The sequence below is a fragment of the Scyliorhinus torazame genome, chromosome 17, assembly GCF_047496885.1.
Source record: "Scyliorhinus torazame isolate Kashiwa2021f chromosome 17, sScyTor2.1, whole genome shotgun sequence".
Classification (NCBI taxonomy): domain Eukaryota; kingdom Metazoa; phylum Chordata; class Chondrichthyes; order Carcharhiniformes; family Scyliorhinidae; genus Scyliorhinus; species Scyliorhinus torazame.
In genome coordinates this window covers 95,559,508-95,580,905 of record NC_092723.1, presented here as the reverse complement: position 1 = coordinate 95,580,905, position 21,398 = coordinate 95,559,508, and the positions used below count along the sequence as shown (strand labels likewise).

The window sequence follows — 21,398 nt, the reverse complement described above, 5'->3', positions numbered from 1 at the left end:
AGCATAACCTCCTCACATGACGCGACTAATTATAAAGCCCAAGGTCTCCTGCATTTTTTTATTTAAAAACACAGCCTCATCAACTTGTCTGACCAAATAAATGTATATGGGAACCCCCAGGGATCTCTGTTCCGATTTTTCATTTAAAATTGTACCATTTAGTTTATATTACCCTTCGTGATTCTTCCAAATTGCATAATTTGACATTTTTACTATCATTCACTTCGTGCCTGCCCATTTCATTAGTCTGCCCTCCTGAAGTCTTCTATATCCTCCTCACTGTGTACTACAATTACAAGTAGTAATTGTACTTTTGCAATTTTCCCTGCTACAACCAAATCCAGGTCATGGACATACATCAGAAAGAGCAGTACTCCTAATATTGACCTACTATTTACTCCCCTCTTGTCTGAAAAACAACTGTACACCTCTACTGTCTTTTACCCAATTTTGGATTCATGTTGCCACAACTCCCTGTAATCTGAAGGGCAATGATGCTGGTAACACACCCATTATACAGTACTTTACCAAATATGTTTTGAAAATCCATACGCACAATTGCACCACCTTCATTTACCCACTATTTCACTGAAAAACTCAAATCAAGTTTGTCATAGACTATTTGCCATGGATGCTTTCATTCATTAATCCATATTCTTCCCGGTGACAAGCAACATTCTCCCAGATGATGATCTCCACAAGTTCCCCCACCACCGACATTAATTGACAGGCCTCCCACTTTTTAAAAAAAAACCTTTCAGTTCTCTGGTACCATTGCATATCGAAGGAGGATTGCAAGGTTCTGCTTACAGTCTCCATTTATGTCCACCCATACTAACTTGAGCAACCTAGAATGCATCCTATCCGGATCAGGAAATATTTTGGTTTGAGTGCTGCCAATATTTTAAGGATATCCTCTATTTTTATCGGATCCAATTTCCTCAATTGCCGTCTCCTTTACTTTGGCATTGTGAGCACCATCCTTCTCTTTTGTGAAGTCAGGTGCAAAATACTCAACCATGCTCTCTCTGTCTCAACATAATGATTTCCTTTTTCATGTCGAATCAGCCTTCCAACGATTCTTCTTTTACTATTTATTTAAACTACTGTTATTTGCTAATCTTTTCTCACTTCCTTAGCTTCTCTTATTTCCCACACCAGTTCTCCTCTGCACCTGCGTTCTGCTTCATTCTCTACTGAACTTGGCATTTATAATAAGCTTCCTTTTTCTGTTTCATTTTAATGACAACTTTTAATTCATTCAGCAAGTTCTGGCTTTGAATGGCCTTCCTTTCCCCCTCATGGAGGCTGATTTAGCACAGGGCTAAAGAGCTGTCTTTTAAAGCAGACCAAGGCAGGCCAGCAGCACGGTTCAATTCCCGTACCAGCCTCCCCGAACAGGCGCCGGAATGTGGCGACTAGGGGCTTTTCACAGTGACTTAATTTGAAGCCTACTTGTGACAATAAGCGATTTTCATTTCATTTTCATTTCATTTCATGGGGGTGTGCTTAATCTGCATTCTCACGATACCTTTTCCTTGAAACTCTCATTTACTGATGTACCTTCCGATCTTTGTTTTCAACCCAGCCGAGGCTGATCATTTTTTAACTCACTGAAATTAGCTCCATCGCCTATATTGTGATCATGGTTTCCCAAATGCTCCCCATTGCAACATGCCCCACATCACTCCTCGGAAACAGATCCAGCAATACCTCTTTCTTGATTGGGTTGGAAGCATAATAATCGAGAGAGTGCTCTCATCGCCAAAAGCTCCTCCCTGTCCTTGACTTTTCATTTGGGGAGAAGGTGGCACAGTGTTAATGTCACTCGACTGGTAATCCAGAGATCCAAGCTCAAACTCTGGGGACAAAAGTTCAAAATCCCACCGCAGTAGCTGGTTGAATTTGAAATCAGTCTGGGGCGGGATTCTCCCGCAATTGGAGGGATGGCACGACGTCAGCGCCAAGAACGGCGCGAACCACTCTGGCGTCGGGCCAACCGGACGTTGCGGAATCCTCCGCACTTCCGGGGGCTAGGCCGGCGCCGGAGGGGTTGGCGCCATGCCAAAGGGCTGGCGCGAGTTGGCGCATGCGAACCGCCGGTGTGGCTCCGCGCATGCGCAGACCGGCCGGCGTGTTCCTGTGCATGCGCAGGGGGGTTCTTCTCCGCGCTGGCCATGGCGGAGCCCTACAGAGGCCGGTGGGGAAGGAAGGAGTGCCCCCACGGTACAGGCCCGCCCGCAGATCGGTGGGCCCCGATCGCGGGCCAGGCCACTGTGGGGGCCCCCTGGGGCCGGATCCCTCTGCGCCCCCCCCCCCCCCCCCCCCCAAGGACTCCACTAGACGAGCTACCAGCCAGGTCCCGCCATGTGGGACCATGTCAATTTCACGCCGGCGGGACTGGCCAGGAACTGACGGCCACTCGGCCCATCGGGGCCCGAAGAATTGCCGGGTGGCCGCTGCCAATGGCCACCAACCGGCGTGGCGTAAACCCTGCACGAAAACCGGCGCCAGAGAATACGGCAGCCGGCGTCGGAGCGGCGGGGGCCGCCCCCCGGGATTCTCCGACCCGGCGGAGGGTCTGTCAATCCCGCCCCTGGAACTGGAAGTTAATCTTAGCTATTATTGATGGTTGAAAAAAAATCTGGTTGACTAATGTCCTTTAGGGAATCTACCATGTGACTCCAACCCACAGCCATGTGCATGCCTCTTAACTGCCCTCTGAAGTGAGCTGGCAAACCAGTCAATTCCAGGGCAATTAGGGATGGGCAACAATCATCTTGTCAGCGATGCCGACATCCGTGAAAGATTAAGAAAAATTGAAGTATCCTATTATTACCACCCTTTCAGAAATCTATTTAGCAATTTACTCCTCCATCCTCCACCGGGCAGCATATCACTTCTTTCTCTGTCTCTAGATACTGGCTTTGAATCGTTAACCCCATCATCATACTTTCAAGCATTCTCATACCCACTATTTTTACTTTTCATTTTTCTTCTGAACACACTGTAGCCAGGCACAGTCAGATCCCATTTCTACCCTTAATTGAGCCCTTCATTGGCACGAGAGTATAGTTTCAGTGGCAACTTACATGTGCAGCACAGCAACCTTATTTGTCACCCTCCTTGGATTTACCATACACACTCCAATTCAGCTTTAGTCTGCTATTTATTTCACATTTGCACATCCCTCCTCTTTCTGGACTACCTCTTTGTTCTAATGTTATTTAGTTCTCCATGCACCTTGATTCTCATCTTTGCTGTTTTATCCCCTTATCCTGATCAATTAAAAAAGCATCACACCATTTATACATTTCAGTTAAATAAGATATTATTAAATCATATTTGCAAATACAAAATGTTTGTACTTGTGCAATAAATAGCTTATTTCACCCATAGGAAATGCTCTATTTAATAGTTTTAATGCTATCAAAATGTCAACTCAAGCACAGTCACAAATAATATCCTAAGTGCAGAGAATGGAAATGTAGTAATATATCTATTGCATGGTTCTGATTATTCTCTCAAATATTCCATTTTGGTTTAGTAGAGTTACATTTAATAATAATAATAATCTTTATTGGTGTCACAAGTGAGCTTACATTAACACTGCAACTTAATGGCAGAGGAAAAGCAGAAATAGATCTGTGTCGGGTACAAAAGCCATCTCAACAAACCCTATTCGGGGTGCACTCTATGGTTACTGACAGATAAGGATGATATTAAGGTTATGTAATTTCCCCAGATTGCATGCCTTCACCTGCCCATTTCTCTGTTAGAACATAGAATTTACAGTGCAGAAGGGGGCCATTCGGCCCATCGAGTCTGCACCGGCTCTTGGAAAGAGCACCCGATCCAAGGTCCACACCTCCACCCTATCCCCATAACCCAATACCCCACCCAACACTAAGGGCAATTTTGGACACTAAGGGCAATTTAGCATGGCCAATCCACCTAACTTGCACATCTTTGGACTGTGGGAGGAAACCGGAGCACCCGGAGGAAACTCACGCACACACGGGGAGAATGTGCAGACTCCGCACAGACAGTGACCAAGCCGGGAATCGAACCTGGGACCCTGGAGCTGTGAAGCAATTGTGCTATCCACAATGCTACCGTGCTGCCCTCTTCTCTCCTACTCTCTGGCCGCACATAAATCTTCAGGATAAACATTTCCAGGATGTCTACCAGTTGGAGGACTTTAAGTGGACTGCGACCCAATGTAGGCAACGATCTCTCTGTATCCATTCAGAAGAGTCAAGGCCTTCTGGAACACAAAGTGGTCGATTTTTCATGAATTTTCCATAATTTGCTAAATATCCTGATCCAGAACTCAGTTTTCAGCTAGTGAAGATCCCCTAACACTCAGTACCTAGCTGCGCAGTATGACATTCATAAATAATATTTCTTAAAATTTTTGGCATTAAATAAAGTGAGAAGCTGTATAGCAGCTATGAATATCATCAAGGTTTAACAGCACCTGAGACAGCGAATTGCTCCACTGTGTCACTAACTGCTCTTTACGAGTTCCAGTGCGATGCTAGAGCAACCCAAAACTAATCCCACTATCCTTTTCACTGAAGGATCATAAAACATGGCTTCAAAAGAAAATAAAACAGCAAAAAATAAATATTAAAAGTTCCACAAGTTATGGAATCAAATTTTAAATATGAGACAAAATTCTATTAATGTTGAAATGCACAGCATTTCTGAAATCTTATGAACTTACTTTTTGTACCAGGCCCAAAATCAAGTACAATCAGATCTCCTGGATGTAGACTGTACTGTTTAGCCTCTGAACCCTTCTGGAAAGACAGCTTATTCAGCTGTAGATCTTCCAGATTCTCTGGTTCAATCTGTTCTCCAATCTTCTCATCCTCTAGAGAATCAGAGTCTTCACTGTCAATGCTCTTCTCGCTGTTAAGCTGGAGTTCTGCTGTCTGCGTCAGGCTTCTTCTCAACATCTAATGAACAGGTGATACTTCAAGCAATGTATCAATGAAGACGATGATCAGTAAGCTATTAAGATGTCAACCTTAAGATACCTGCAGTATTAGATGTGGCTAAGTTGACAGCACTCTTGCCTCCGATTCACATGCTCCCAGCTTCAGTCCCACTCCAGGGCTTGAGTTAAAATCAAAGCTGGCACTGCTGAGGGAGTCCCTCACTGCCAGAGGTGTAATGTTTTGGATATGTTATATGGAGGCTTCGTCTACTTTCTCAGGTGGGCATAAAAGATTCCATGTCACTATTTCATAGAAGAGCAGGGAAATTATCCCAGGTGTCCTGACCAATGTTTATCCCTCAATCACAAGGAACACGATTATGTACTCATTAACAGTTTGCAATTTGTGGGAGCTAGCTGAATGCAAAAAGGCTGCTGCATTTCCTACAGTACAACAGTGACTGAAAAAGCATTTAATTGGCTGTAAAGCATTTGAAACATCCCTTGGTATATAAATGCAAGTCTTTCCTCTGTTCCGTTTTGATCATTCTGTCCTTCAGGGTCTACCTTACATATGACACCACTGCATCGTTGATATAGGGCAACCAGGGATGGATAATGAATAAGGAACCCCCCCCCCCCTACGCCGGGTGGGAGAATCACTGGGGCGCCGCGTGAGTCCCGCCACGCCGACCCAGCACCCGCATGCGATTCTCCCACCCCCCCCCAAACCGGCACGGTGAGAATCACAGCTGGCCGGTGGGAGAATCGGCATTCGCCGTTTGCAGCAGGCGAGCGGCGATTCTCCGGCCCGAATGGGCCGAGCGTCCTGCCCAACACGACGGCTTCCCGCCAGCACCGTCCACACCCGGTCGCTGCCCGGGGGCGGCCTGTGCAAAAGGGGGGGGGGGGGGGGTGATTCCTGCACCGGGGATGGCCTCAAAAGGGGTCTGGCCCGCATTCGGTGCCCACCGATCGGCGGGCCGGCCTCTCTGAAGTTGGACCTCCTTTCCTCCGCCGCCCCGCAAGATCCATCCGACATCTTCTTGCAGGGCGGCCTCGGGGAGGACGGCAACCGCGCATGCGCGGGTTAGCGCCGGCCAACCCGTGCATGCGTGGTTGACGTCATTTACGCAGCACCGGCCACGTCATTTACACGGCTTTTACGTGGCGCCAAGGGCCGGCGCGCGTAAATGACGCAACACTGCTACTAGCCCCCCGGGGGCGGGAGAATAGGGGGCTGGGAGCGGCCTCAGACACCGGAGTGAAACGCTCCGGTTTTCACTCCGGCGTCGGGACTTAGTCTCCCGATGGGAGAATTGCACCCAGGTTTTCCAACATTTCTCACATCCCAAGAACATTAGGTCTAAAGTTTACAGTTTAAAGTATTATTTATGGCTAATTTTATAATTAAACATTCATTGACAAATGCAACTTAAACACTGGGGGTTAACTTGAACTGCCAGCACACACCTTAACATCTTGCATGTTCAGGAGTATTTTGTCATTGCCCTCACAACAGCTTTTATCGGATATTCTTCCAGGTTTTATGAAGGAAGACTTTGGTAGGAAACAAGAGTTTCCTCTGTTCCTGGAAGAATCGTCAGCAAGAATCTGCAAGAAATTGGAAAAAAGAAAAGTATGTATAACTGATAGTCTGGAGAAAGGCAGCATTTTTCACAAAATCGGTGGCAGCCACTTACGCAGACTTAGTGCTCTAGATCTACCTTTGCTCCATCCTCATCCCTTCCCTAAACCAGTCTTCTCCACAATCATCCCCCTTTAAAACCTACCTCTTTGACCATCACTTTGATTACAGTTCCCACCAATGTTCCTCAGCTTTATGCTTTTGTTTCTTGCACCTCTATGAAGCAACTTGGAACATTTATTTTATTTTAAAGACCGTATTTCAATTCATGTTGCTTCTCTTGTAATAAATGTCCCGACCTCAAGCAGCCAGTTTACATTCTGTTAAATGGTGCTTAAGATGTTTTTCCCAGTAAAAGGAGGGTTTCCCATCTACAGTCCATATCTGGAACGTCACTGAAAAATCTGCAACCAGGAAAGCAATTAGTGAGTTTTAGCAACAGGCTGCGGAAAAACACAGTGAAAAAACTGACGGAATTTATGAAGCTGAAGCAAAGGTAGATCACACACAAGAAAGAAAGGAACAAGGAAAATCACATGCAAGTATGGCATTTAATTAACCAAATAACTGAATCATAATTCAGATCTTCTTAGATTGCACAAAGGAATCTCTTGAATTGATGATATTTGTTGTTATCAAAACATCTGTTAACGGCAATATAACAGGAGCCAAAGGAAAACTTAAGTCAAGACCCTTATGACTTCCAAGTACATTGACCAGAATACCCAAGACATCAAGGCATCTGTTATATATTAAAAGCAATGAGTAAATTTAGGATTACATAATGGGTTGGATTCTCCGTTCTGGAGACAAAGTGCAGAGACTCGCTCCGGGTCTCCACTGGCACGGGGAGAGGGGCCCAGGTACGGGTCTCCCTCCTTCATCATGTTAATTCATGCACGGAGGATAGCTCATCGGATTCCACTGGAATCCCGTCATTTGGAGCAGCTGGCTTAGTACAGTGATCCGGAGGGGGTCCCCACGCAACAGCCCCCCCCCCCCCCCCACCCACCCCCAAAACAGGCCACCTCTCTTCCCCCCCCTCCACCAAACAGGCCTCCTGCCCACCCCCACCCCCCCTCCCCCCACCAAACTGTGGGTAGCACAGCGCCAGGGTCCCAGGTTCTATTTCCGGCTTGGGTCACTGTCTGCGCGGAGACTGCATGTTCTCCCTGTGTCTGCGGGTTTCTTCTGGGTGCTCCGGTTTCCTTCCCAAGTCCAGAAAGATGTGCTGTTACATTGGACATTCTGAATTCTCCCTGTGTCCCCGAACAGGTGCCGGAGTGTGGCGAATAGGGGCTTTTCACAGTAACTTCATTGCAGTGTTAATGTAAGCCTACTTGTGACACTAATAAAGATTATTATCGAACAGGCCTCCTTCCCCCCCACCTCAAAAAGGCCTCCTCTCTCTCCACACACCCCCGCCCTTCAACAGGCCCCCATTCTCCCTGCCCTCCAACAGGCCTCCCCTCTCCTCTCTTCCCCCCACCCCTCCCCCCCCGCCCTCCAACAGGCTTCCTCTCTCCCCCCCGCCCTCCAACAGACTATTTATCCCACGCTCCAACAGGCCTCCTCTCTCTCCCCATCCTCCAACAGGCCTCCTCTGCCCCCCCGCCCTCCAACTGGCCTCCATCCACCCCCCTTCCAACAGGCCTCCATTTCCCCCCGCCCACCAACAGGCCTCCATTCCCCCTCCCCGCCCTCCACCAGGCCTCCATTTCCATCTCCCCACCCTACAACAGGCCTCCATTCCCCCCCAGCCCTCCAGCAGGCCTCCATTGCTCCCCCGCGCTCCAACAAGCCTCCATTCCCCCCCTTCCAACAGGACTCCTTTTTCTCCCCCCCCCCCCGAAACAGGCCTTTTCTCCACACCCCAAACAGGCCTCCTCCTCCCCCCCCCCCAAAACAGGCCTCCTCTCCACCCCCCCTCTAACAGGCCTCCTCTCCACACACCCCACTAACAGGCCTCCTCTTCCCCCCCCCCCTCCAATAGGCCTCCCCCCCTCCAATAGGCCTCCTCTCCTCCCCCCCCCCTCCAACAGGCCTCCTCTCCTGCCCCCCTCCAACAGGCCTCCTCACCTCCCCTTCCAACAGTCCTCCTCTCCCCCCCCCCCCCTTTCCAACACGGCTACTCTCCACACACCCCAAACAGGCCTCCTCCCCCCCCGCTCTCCACACCCCAAATAGGCCTCCTCCTACCAACCCCCCCCCCCCCTCTACACACACCAAACAGGCTTCCTTCCCCTCCAACAGGCCTCCTCTCCACACCCTCCTCCAACAGGCCTCCTCTCTCCCCCACCCTCCAACAGGCCTCCACGTCCCCTCATCCAACAGACCTCCCCCCCCCCACAAACTCTTCTCAGCAGAAAACACTTAGCTGCTTTTGATGTTGATGTGGTGAGGAACTGGCAATCATAGCAAGAGTGTTTATAAACATTGTGGTGAGCATCAAAGCAGGATAATGGAGATGCATTCAAGCGGGAAAGTAAAGATAGATCAAAAATCCACCAAGCACCTATAAATGTCTTAATAAAACTGTCAATCACTGCCTAATGCAATATATTGCTGTGTGGAATTGAATGAAGATTTGCATTACAAAGGCTGTCAAGAGATAGGAGTCCATTGATGTGCACTTGGCTTGGCAATATGTTGGTAGGCAACACTGCATAATGTTGCGACTCAGAAAAATCCTCACTATTTTAAGAACAGAAATGGATGGTTGGGTTATCCGGGTGAACCATCAAAAACAAAGAGCATATAACAGTGTCAATTCAGATATGCGTTACAAGACCAGTTTCCGCTCCTTTATTTAAAATTTCAGAAGTATGGACATGTTATGGTACATGTACAAACTTCTTAAATGAGGCCTGGCTTGGCTGTATAAATGTAAACAAAGAGGTCCATGTAGGCAAGAAGGTGATGAAATATAAAAGAAAAATTGTTGAAACTTCCTTAAAACCAGAAATAGAAGGCAACAGAGGAACATATAAGGCATTTGAGGAAATTTACAGAAACAAATACACTGAGAAAAGCCAATTAGCTGCAAAACATAGGAAACTGCAGCCCTTTCTCAACCCAACCCCATCAGACTAGCCAGCAACACTGCGCAGAGGGCTGATCACCTCACAAAATCTGTGCGCCCACTCACCCTGCACATGAATCACAGCCATCATCCACAAATTGTCATTGTGCATTAGTGCAAGAAAAGCTCTGGAAATCCCTTTCTTCCTCTTTTTATCTAGATTATTTTAAAGGCATCTATGCTGTTTGCTTCAATTACTCGTTATGACAGTAGATTCCAAATTCTAACTGCTCTCTGGGTAAAGAAATCTCACCCAACTTCCTTAATTATCTTGTACTTTATGACACATTGGGCACCCCCACAAAAGGCAGGACCATCTCTACGTTTACGCCATCAACCCCCTATATAACTTTTAAGGCCTGCATCAGACCACCCCGCAACCTTGTCTTTTCTAAAGAGCTCCACACAAGTCAGCCTTTCCTAATAGCTGTAATCACCCAGGTCTGCTTATACATTCATTCATTGTCTCCTCGAGTAAAGATTCCATGATCTTTTTTTACCACTTGCATTAAGCTGATTGGTTATAATTTCATGGATTTATCGCTCCTTTTAAATAGGAATTGAGTTTGAAAGGGAAGATTTCCATTTATGGTACCAGAATAAGGGGCCAACAATTTATTGACAGAGTCAGACAAGAATGTGGAACTCTTGCCACATGAAATGGTTCAATCAGAAACGATTGACAGATTGAAGAGAAGGCTTGATATTTACACAAGGAAGAACAGAACAGAGTGATAAAGGGGAAGGATGGGAAGAGGTAATAAAAGTAGAAGTTCATGTGGAGAATAAGCACCACTATGGACCAGCTGGGATAAATAGCCTGTTCCTGGGCTGCCGGTTCATAGAATCCACAGAGTGCCATTCAGCCCATCGAGTCTGCACCAACCCTTTGAAAGTGCACTCCTACCTTAAATTTGCTGATGACACCACCGTAGTGGGTTGGATCTCAAACAATGATGAGACAGAGTATAGGAATGTGATAGGTCTGATGAACTGGTGCGACGACAATAATCTCTCCCTCAATGTCAACAAAACGAAGGAGATTGTCATCGACTTCAGGAAGCGTAGAGGAGAACATGCCCCTGTCTACATCAATGAGAATGAAGTAGAAAGGGTCGAGAGCTTCAAGTTTTTAGGTGTCCAGATCACCATTCGGAAAGGCAGCCAGCATAATTAAGGACGCCATGCACCCCACTCATACTCTCTTCCACCTTCTTCCGTCAGGAAAAAGATACAAAAGTTTGAGGTCACGTATCAACCGACTCAAGAACAGCTTCTTCCCTACTGCCATCAGACTTTTGAATGCACCGACCTAGTATTAAATTGATCTTTTCTCTACACCCTAGCTATGACTGTAACATTACATTCTACAGTCTTTTTACCTCCCTTATGTACGGTATGTGTTGTCTGTATAGCATGAAGAAACAGTACTTTTCACTATATACTAATACATGTGACAATAATAAATCAAATCAAATACCCCACCTAACCTAAATATTTTTGGCCACAATTTAGCATAGCCAATCCACTTAACTTGCACATCTTTGGTCCATGGCAGGAAACCAGAACACCTGGAGGAAACCCACGCAGACACAGGGAGAATGTGCCAACTACACACAGACATTCACACAAGGCCAGAATCAAACTCAAGTCCCTGGAGCTGTGAGGCAGCAGTGTTAACCACTGTGACACCCATTCTATGTCATATCTGAAGAAATTTACAACCTGCTGGACTATGATCACTCTGCAAGGAAATCCAGTGGAGGAGTTCAAAAATTCACTGCCTGAGTGAAGTTGTTTAAAACCACACTATGACAGGCAATACATAAAGTTACCTGAGAGCAATTACATGGTATATCCTCTGTCTCCATATTCACACTTTCGTAAGCTTCAAAATCATCAGAGTAATCGACAGGTGGACCAAGGTGCAACTGCGCTCCTTTCTCTGTTTTAATATGGACTGAACTCTGTAATGAAATACAAGTGATATATTTAACAGAACTTAACATGCCTTAACATATATGGAACATGATAAAGCGTTACAGCCCTCACTTTATACTTCTGATTGCAGACTCCAGTCGGAGTGGCACTGAACATGGCAACCTGCAATCTTTAACTGTCAGGATTCAGCAGTTCTGACATTATAGACATCCACACTGTGGGCTTGGGGAAAAAATACAATTGCATTTATCTGACAAGGGACATCAACACCAGCGTTGTGTTAAAATTGCACATTTCTGAATCTTGAATTAAAACTCGAGACAGAGACAAAGGGCAGAAAACACTTACTGACAATACCTTTGTAATTGACGCACAGGCTAGTCAAGACGTTTTTCAGCCAATAATGCAATGCCTGACGACACTGGGCATCAGGGTCTCACATTAAAAGTTGCTGAAGCTTATTCATGCCGAATTTATGTTACATAAAGCTAACTAAGAGATAATGTCCAAGTAATTAAGGCCCATGTTCCATTATGTGGAGGAGGCAAGATGCAACTGGTCAGACAACACCAGCGCCAGGTGACTGTCTGTGTGGAGTTGGCCCATTCTGCCTGTGTGTGCGTGGGTTTCCCTCGGGTGCTCCGGTTTCCTCCCACATCCAAAGATTGTGCAGATTAGGTGGATTGGCCATGCTAAATTGCCATTAAGTGTCTAATGGTTGCGTGGGGTTACGGGGATACGGCTGGAGATTGGACCTTGGTAGCGTGCTCTTTTGAAGGGTCGTTGCAGACTTGATGGGCCGAATGGCCTCCCTTCTGCGCTGTAGGGATCCTGTGGATTCTATGGAGACGCTTCCTTATTTGAATGAATACTTCAAAAGAGAATCGCAAATTGAGTTAAAGCTTTCCTCTTTTCCTTCTGGGTGGCATAATACGACCACATTTCAGGTAAACTGTCAAAATTTAAATCAGTCAAAGAAATCATTTGCGCTCCTCAAAAAAATGTTGGCACTTTAAAGGCAATCAATAGTACCCAATATTCCAGCCCTCAGGGTACTTCATGTCTCAGGAGCGTCATTAATGATTTGAGCGAGTTGGCCTTGTATTATCTGTTTTGTACACATTCAAGCAGAGGACAACTAAAATATTTAGATTTATTTAATGCTCCTTTGCATTGCACAAAATAACTCATTGTCTCGTGACATCTCAACCAAACTTTCCTTAAATAGCATGCTCCTTTATGTGCTTCTTAGACACAATCTGGCTTGATGAAAATCCATACCTGAAAACTTATAACAGATAACAAAAGCAATGTGATAATTTCTGAAAAGAAAGCAACTAATTTTCTACTGTAAATCAAGAAGAAACAATAATATGAAAAAGTTGAATTTTAAGCTGATCTTAAGTAACTTACAAACTTAGCAAAAACTAATGCTGCAGTTATACTCTAATTTCTGTTTGTTGGGATATCATCAAAGGATCCCTGACGATGTCAAACATTCTCGCCGACTCATCGGAGTTCCTGGCTTGTTACCAACTAAAATGGGGAAGGTTCATTTGAGAAGGGACCGAACACATCGAGAGACCTCCTCAGGGGCACACAAAGGCAAAGTCAAGGCAGCCGAGAGAGCGCACAAACCTCCAAACCCCTCCTTTGTCAGACTCTTCAAACACCATCTGCCCCACTCATGGCAGAGTCTGCAGATTCTTCATTGGACTTTTCGGTCCTCTCAGAAACCATCAAACCAGAGTGGAAACAAGTCATCCTAGATCCCAAGGGACTGCCGATGAGAGGATAATTTTCATACTCAGAGGCATTCAGAAATGGCAATAACATATTTATATTGCCTGCCAATAAACTGTACTGACCGTCAGGAAGAGGTGCGGATCAATAAATCCAACTTCCCCTTAAGCACTTTTTATATTTAGCATGACAGAATGCTTGCATTATTCATCCAACGAGAGCAGTGCAGGGTAATGTCTCGAGGGGACAGGTGGAAAGAGGGACTGACACACTGTTCTTTTCCACAGTCAGACCAGGACTCCACTCTAGAACTTTGGCAGTTTCACGTTATCAAAGAGGCAGGTAGACTCTGGCCTTCAAGTTCCCTTTGGATGGCAAATACTTTTCCAACTGTAGGTTTAATCACAATTTGACTGTACCTGCACCCAACCCTTACGATGAACTTTGCTTGGTGCAGTTTGGGTTCTTCGTTTTGTTACATCAAATTCTTGTAGCTCTTCAAGATACAAAGTTGGTCTTGCAGCTGAATCTGAAATTAATTTTGCATACATAATTTTAATGTATGGGCTCAACATAAACAAAGCTTCATTCGTAAAATATGAAGCCAGAAATTTAGCAGGATAATAAAAGTAATAAGATCAAATAAAACTGTGGATGGTGATTTTTTAAAAATAGGAATTAAGTGGTATTTTCCCGCTGCCCATGCAAGAAACTCCCAAAGAAGATGGAATTAGAACAAAGAACAAAGAACAGTACAGCACAGGAACAGGCCCTTCGACCCTCCAAGCCTGTGCCGACCATGCTGCCCGTCTAAACTAAAATCTTCTTCACTTCCGGGGTCTGTATCCCACTATTCCCATCCTATTCATGTATTTGTCAAGGTGCCCCTTAAACATCACTATCGTCCCTGCTTCCACCACCTCCTCCGGCAGCGAGTTCCAGGCTTCCAGCACCACCACGCAGTGAGTTCCAGGCACCCAGTACCCTCGGTGTAAAAAACTTGCCCCGTACATCTCCTCTATCCAATCTCTCCTTATCACAAATTCTCCAGCCATGAATCCCCTTTGTAGTGCAATCACACCTATTTCTTCTTCATTATTAACCGTACTTCCAATTTTTGTATCTTCCGCAAACTCTACATCCAAACATTGACACATACCACAAAATCCAAGGTAACTAGTACTAAGCCCTGCAGAGCCGCACTGGAAACAGTCAGTCACAAAAACACCCAATGACCATTATCCTCTACTTCCTACCTCTGGACCTATTGCTTTGGATCCCATGGGCTATTACTTTTGTGGCCAGTCTGCCATGTTGCGACTTTATCAAAATCAATGCTAAAATCCATATAGACTACAGCAAATGCACTACCCTCATCGACCTTCCTTATTACCTCTTCAAATAAATTCTCTAAGTCAGACATGACCTTCTCTTAAATTCATGTTGATTGCATTAATTAAACGAATCCCATGTCTTCCAAAATGAAGATTTAACCCTCCCCTCTGCTGTTTTTCCAATAATTTCCCCACCACCAAAGTTAGGCAGACTGGTCTGTAATTATTCATTCTATTCCTTTCTCCTTTTGAAACAATGATGCAATGTTAACTGCCCTCCAGTCCCCTGCCACCATCCCTGTAGCCAGAGATTTGGACAGTGAAGGTCAGAGTCACCACTATTTCTTCACTTGCTTCGCTTAAGCAGGCTGCGATTCATTTCATATGGGGATTTATCCACTTTTCAAAGATGTTAAATCCATTGATACTTCCTAAATTTCCAAATAAAATCAAATTGGACTGCAATAAATTCCAGGACGACATTAATAAAATTGCAAAATTGGCAAATGAATTTCAACAGATATACGTGAGGTAGAACATTTTGGTAGGAAGAATAGGGAGGTCTTGGCGGGTTTAAAATTCATTTTACGGGATGAGAGCACTGGGTAGACCAGCATTTATTGTCCATCCCTAGTTGCCCTTAAGAAGGTGGTAGCGAGCTGCCTTCTTGAACTGCTGCAGTCCATGTAGGTACCCACAGCGCTGTTAGAGAGTTGCAGAATTTTGACCCAGCAACAGTGAAGGAAGGGTGATATATTTCCAAGTCAGGATGGTGAGTGGCTTGGAGGGAGGAACCTTCCTGCAGTGCATCTTGTAGATCATACACACTACCACTGTTCGTCGATGGTGGTGGGATTGAATATTTAATAATAATAATCTTTATTTGTGTCACAAATAGGCTTACATTAACACTGCAATGAAATTACTGTGAAAATCCCCTAGTCTCCACACTCCGGCGCTTGCTCTGGTACACTGAGGGAGAATTCAGAATGTCCAATTTACCCAACAAGCACGTCTTTCAGGACTTGCAGGAGGAAACCGAAGCACCCGGAGCAAACCCACGCAGAAACGGGGAGAACGTGCAGACTCTGCACAGACAGTGACCCAAGCCGGGAATCAAACCCGGGTTCTCTGTGCTGTGAAGCAACTGTGCTAACCACTGTGGCCCCTGGTAGGGGTGACAATCAAGCGGGCTGCTTTGTCCTGGGCGGTGTCGAGTTTCTTGAGTGTTGTAGAGGAATAAGGGGATCTCGGACAACAATTACATTTATCACTAAATGTTGCAGTAAAGATTAGCAAGACTATGAAAAAAGCAAATTGATCACGAGGCTTTATTTCTCGAGGACAGAATCGATAAGTAGGGAAGCTATGCTAATGTGTACAGCTTCCATTCTGGTCACTTATTATAAAAAGGATATAAAGGCACTGGAAAAGGTACATAACAGATTTACAAGGAGTACACCAGAAATGAATGGGCATACATATCAGGAAAGAAGAGGCAGAGAAATTGCCTAATTGAGGCATTTAAAAGTATGATAATCTTTGATAGAGAGCGTTTTTCCACTTGTGGGGAAGAATATAACTAGAGGCCGTCAATACAAGATAGTCACCAAGAAATTCAATAGAAAATTCAGAAGGATTAGTTTTTACTGGTCACTTACAGTTGTTTGGAAATTTTGCAAATGTCTCAGTATTACATGGTTGCAATTTAACTGCACTTTAAAAAAAATTAATTTAGAATAGCCAATTATTTTTCTTTTCCAATTAAGGGGCAATTTAGCGTGGCCAATCCATCTAACTAGCACATCTTTGGGTTGTGGGGGTGAAACCCACGCAGACATGGGGAGAATGTGCTGCACTATTAACAGAAAAGAAACGATCTCGGACGAAAGCTGCCTTTTTAATGGCAATAAATAATGGTATGTCCTGTGAGATCAGAAAACAACAGATTGATGCCTTCTCTGCTAATGAAAGGAAAGATTTTATTCCCCTGGGCAACACAACAGCTTGTTCCTCTGTTATAGTCATTACTCACCAGCTGTATGCACTGATCTTGAAGCAGCTTCGATTTTTGGTTGCCTCTTTAATTCAGAGTTGGCACCATTTACATAAATAGAAAATCCTTGCTCTAAACGCTCCAGCTGAATCTTTTTAGGATCTTTTGCCTTTAATCTTTTCAATATTCTAAATATAAAACAGCATTCTGGTTCATATCAATTCAAATAATTAACTGTTCTTGAAAATCACAAACATATGATACATATATAGGTCAGTAGCAGAAATAATGATACTTTGAATACTTTTCGCAGAACTGAACTTTACAATGGGTTTGCCAGTAACACCCCAATACAATATTCACATGATTAGCAGGCTATGGGTTACAAGCCAATAACTAGGTCATCGGTTGAATTTTTCTAAAGCTGTAATTAAATGTGCACTTTCATTCAGAGAAGACTTTCAAAATAAATATAGTAATTCCACAATATAACCCATTGTAGAAACATAATTATTAAAGTCTATTTGTAAATTACACAAGTTGCACACATGCAAATTAGGTAGAGTCTGCATGTGTTATTTAATCTTTTTTCTTCTCATTAGAATGAATATTACAACACATTTTTTATAAAGGAATAATTTTTGAGGCCTGGAACAAAATAAACTTTTCTATAAATCTAAAGTTATTCAACTAGCATAATGAATGATCCTGCTCCTTCCAGCTTAATATGCACAGAAAGGACAGCTCTAAGGTCTAAGATCGTTCTTTCTTTCTTTTTGAAAAATAAATTTACCCAATGTATTTTATCCAATTAAGGGGCAATTTAGCGTGGCCAATCCACCTACCTTGCACATCTTTGGGTTGTGGGGGCGAAACACACGCAAACACGGGGAGAATGGGCAGCACGGTACATAGAACATAGAACATAGAAAAATACAGCACAGAACAGGCCCTTCGGCCCACGATGTTGTGCCGAACCTTTGTCCTAGATTAATCATAGATTATCATTGAATTTACAGTGCAGAAGGAGGCCATTCGGCCCTTTGAGTCTGCACCAGCTCTTGGAAAGAGCACCATACCCAAACTCAACACCTCCACCCAACACCAAGGGCAATTTGGACATTAAGGGCAATTTATCATTGGCCAATTCACCTAACCCGCACATCTTTGGACTGTGGGAGGAAACCGGAGCACCCGGAGGAAACCCACGCAGACACGGGGAGGACGTGCAGACTCCGCACAGACAATGACCCAAGCCGGAATCGAACTTGGGACCATGGAGCTGTGAAGCAATTGCGCTATCCACAATGCTACCGTGCTGCCCTTAAGAACAAATAAATCTACACTATATCATTTTACCGACATCCATGTGCCTATCCAATAGCTGCTTGAAGGTCCCTAATGTTTCCGACTCAACTACTTCCACAGGCAGTGCATTCCATGCCCCCACTACTCTCTGGGTAAAGAACCTACCTCTGATATCCCTCCTATATCTTCCACCTTTCACCTTAAATTTATGTCCCCTTGTAATGGTGTGTTCCACCCGGGGAAAAAGTCTCTGACTGTCTACTCTATCTATTCCCCTGATCATCTTATAAACCTCTATCAAGTCGCCCCTCATCCTTCTCCGCTCTAATGAGAAAAGGCCTAGCACCCTCAACCTTTCCTCGTAAGACCTACTCTCCATTCCAGGCAACATCCTGGTAAATCTTCTTTGCACCTTTTCCAGAGCTTCCACATCCTTCCTAAAATGAGGCGACCAGAACTGTACACAGTACTCCAAATGTGGCCTTACCAAAGTTTTGTACAGCTGCATCATCACCTCACGGCTCTTAAATTCAATCCCTCTGTTAATGAACGCGAGCACATCATAGGCCTTCTTCACAGCTCTATCCACTTGAGTGGCAACTTTCAAAGATGTATGAACATAGACCCCAAGATCTCTCTGCTCCTCCACATTGCCAAGAACTCTACCGTTAACCCTATATCCGCATTCATATTTGTCCTTCCAAAATGGACAACCTCACACTTTTCAGGGTTAAACTCCATCTGCCACTTCTCAGCCCAGCTCTGTATCCTATCTATGTCTCTTAGCAGCCGACAACAGCCCTCCTTACTATCCACAACTCCACCAATCTTCGTATCGTCTGCAAATTTACTGACCCACCCTTCAACTCCCTCATCCAAGTCATTAATGAAAATCACAAACAGCAGAGGACCCAGAACTGATCCCTGCGGTACACCACTGGTAACTGGGATCCAGGCTGAATATTTGCCATCCACCACCACTCTCTGACTTCTATCGGTTAGCCAGTTCGTTATCCAACTGGCCAAATTTCCCACTATCCCATGCCTCCTTACTTTCTGCATAAGCCTACCATGGGGAACTTTATCAAATGCCTTACTAAAATCCATGTACACTACATCCACTGCTTTACCTTCATCCACATGCTTGGTCACCTCCTCAAAGAATGCAATAAGATTTGTAAGGCAAGACCTACCCCTCACAAATCCGTGCTGACTATCCCTAATCAAGCAGTGTCTTTCCAGATGCTCAGAAATCCTATCCTTCAGTACCCTTTCCATTACTTTGCCTACCACCGAAGTAAGACGAACTGGCCTGTAATTCCCAGGGTTATCCCTAGTTCCTTTTTTGAACAGGGGCACGACATTCGCCACTCTCCAATCCCCTGGTACCACCCCTGTTGACAGTGAGGACGAAAAGATCATTGCCAACGGCTCTGCAATTTCATCTCTTGCTTCCCATAGAATCCTTGGATATATCCCGTCAGGCCCGGGGGACTTGTCTATCCTCAAGTTTTTCAAAATGCCCAACACATCTTCCTTCCTGACAAGTATTTCCTCCAGCTTACCAATCTGTTTCACACTGTCCTCTCCAACAATATCGCCCCTCTCATTTGTAAATACAGAAGAAAAATACTCATTCAAGGCCTCTCCTATCTCTTCAGACTCAATACACAATCTCCCGCTACTGTCCTTGATCGGACCTACCCTCGCTCTAGTCATTCTCATATTTCTCACATATGTGTAAAAGGCCTTGGGGTTTTCCTTGATCCTACCCGCCAAAGATTGTTCATGCCCTCTCTTAGCTCTCCTAATCCCTTTCTTCCGTTCCCTCCTGGCTATCTTGTATCCCTCCAATGCCCTGTCTGAACCTTGTTTCCTCAGCCTTACATAAGTCACCTTTTTCCTCTTAACAAGACATTCAACCTCTCTTGTCAACCATGGTTCCCTCACTCGACCATCTCTTCCCTGCCTGACAGGGACATACATATCAAGGACACGTAGCACCTGTTCCTTGAACAAGTTCCACATTTCACTTGTGTCCTTCCCTGCCAGCCTATGTTCCCAACTTATGCACTTCAATTCTTGTCTGACAACATCGTATTTACCCTTCCCCCAATTGTAAACCTTGCCCTGTTGCACGTACCTATCCCTCTCCATTACTAAAGTGAAAGTCACAGAATTGTGGTTACTATCTCCAAAATGCTCCCCCACTAACAAATCTATCACTTGCCCTGGTTCATTACCCAGTACTAAATCCAATATTGCCCCTCCTCTGGTCGGACAATCTACATACTGTGTTAGAAAAGCTTCCTGGACACACTGCACAAACACCACCCCATCCAAATTGCTTCACAGCTCCAGGATCCCAGGTTCGATTCCGGCTTGGGTCACTGTCTGTGCGGAGTCTGCACATCCTCCCCGTGTGTGCGTGGGTTTCCTCCGGGTGCTCCGGTTTCCTCCCACAGTCCAAAGATGTGCAGGTTAGGTGGATTGGCCATGATAAATTGCCCTTAGTGTCCAAAATTGCCCTTAGTGTTGGGTGGGGTTACTGGGTTATGGGGATAGGGTGGAGGTGTTGACCTTGGGTAGGGTGCTCTTTCCAAGAGCAGATGCAGACTCGATGGGCCGAATGGCCTCGTTCTGCACTGTAAATTCTATGAATGTGCAAATTCCACACGGACAGTGACCCAGAGCCGGGATCGAACCTGGGACCTTGGCGCCGTGAGGCTACAAGGCTAACCCACTGCGCCACCATGCTGCCCTAGGTCTACGATCCTTCAGCCATAGATGCAGCACTGTGGCACAGAGATTAGCACTGCTGCCTCACAGTGCTCGGGACCCAGGTTTGATTCCAGCCTTGGTTGACTGTGGAGTTTGCATGTTCTCCAAGTGTCTGCGTAGGTTTCCTCCGAGTGCTCCAGTTTTTTCCCCACAGTCCAAAGATGTGAATTGGCCATGATCAATGTTATGGATTAGGGCGGGGGGAGTTGGCCTGACTGGAGTGCTCTTTCGGAGGGTCAGTACGGACTTGATGGGCTGAATGGCCTCCTTTTGCACTATAAGGATTCTATAGACGTAGAATTCTATAGAACCCCTTGTGCTGCATGACTTATATGGAGTGCATACAGTGAATATTACATAATAATAATCGCTTATTGTCACAAGTAAGCTTCAATGAAGTGAATAGCCTCTAGTCGCCACATTCCGGCGCCTGTTTGGGGAGGCCGGTACGGGAATTGAACCTGCACTGCTGGCCTTGTTCTGCATTACAGGCCAGCTGTTTAGCCCACTGAGCTAAGCCAGCGACTTATTGAAGCACCTCAAGAGTGTAACCTGATCTGTGTAGAAAACCTGAATATTATTGTACTGTGTGTGATGGTCACTTTAAAATGTTTGTAATG

At 45.2% G+C, this 21,398-nt stretch overlaps 1 protein-coding gene across 6 annotated transcripts in view; it reads right to left on the bottom strand.

The window, feature by feature from the left end:
- The window catches only part of katnip (katanin interacting protein), a 333,986-nt gene that overhangs the window by 237,816 nt on the left and 74,772 nt on the right, over window positions 1–21,398 (bottom strand). For all 6 annotated transcript variants that reach the window (XM_072480763.1, XM_072480761.1, XM_072480758.1 and 3 more), the window contains 5 exons: window positions 16,729–16,877; window positions 13,779–13,888; window positions 11,511–11,642; window positions 6,419–6,559; window positions 4,730–4,964 (listed from right to left, as the gene is read on the bottom strand). In XM_072480763.1, coding sequence (XP_072336864.1) covers window positions 4,730–4,964; window positions 6,419–6,559; window positions 11,511–11,642; window positions 13,779–13,888; window positions 16,729–16,877 — 767 coding nt within the window. The remainder of the gene's footprint in view (window positions 1–4,729; window positions 4,965–6,418; window positions 6,560–11,510; window positions 11,643–13,778; window positions 13,889–16,728; window positions 16,878–21,398) is intronic.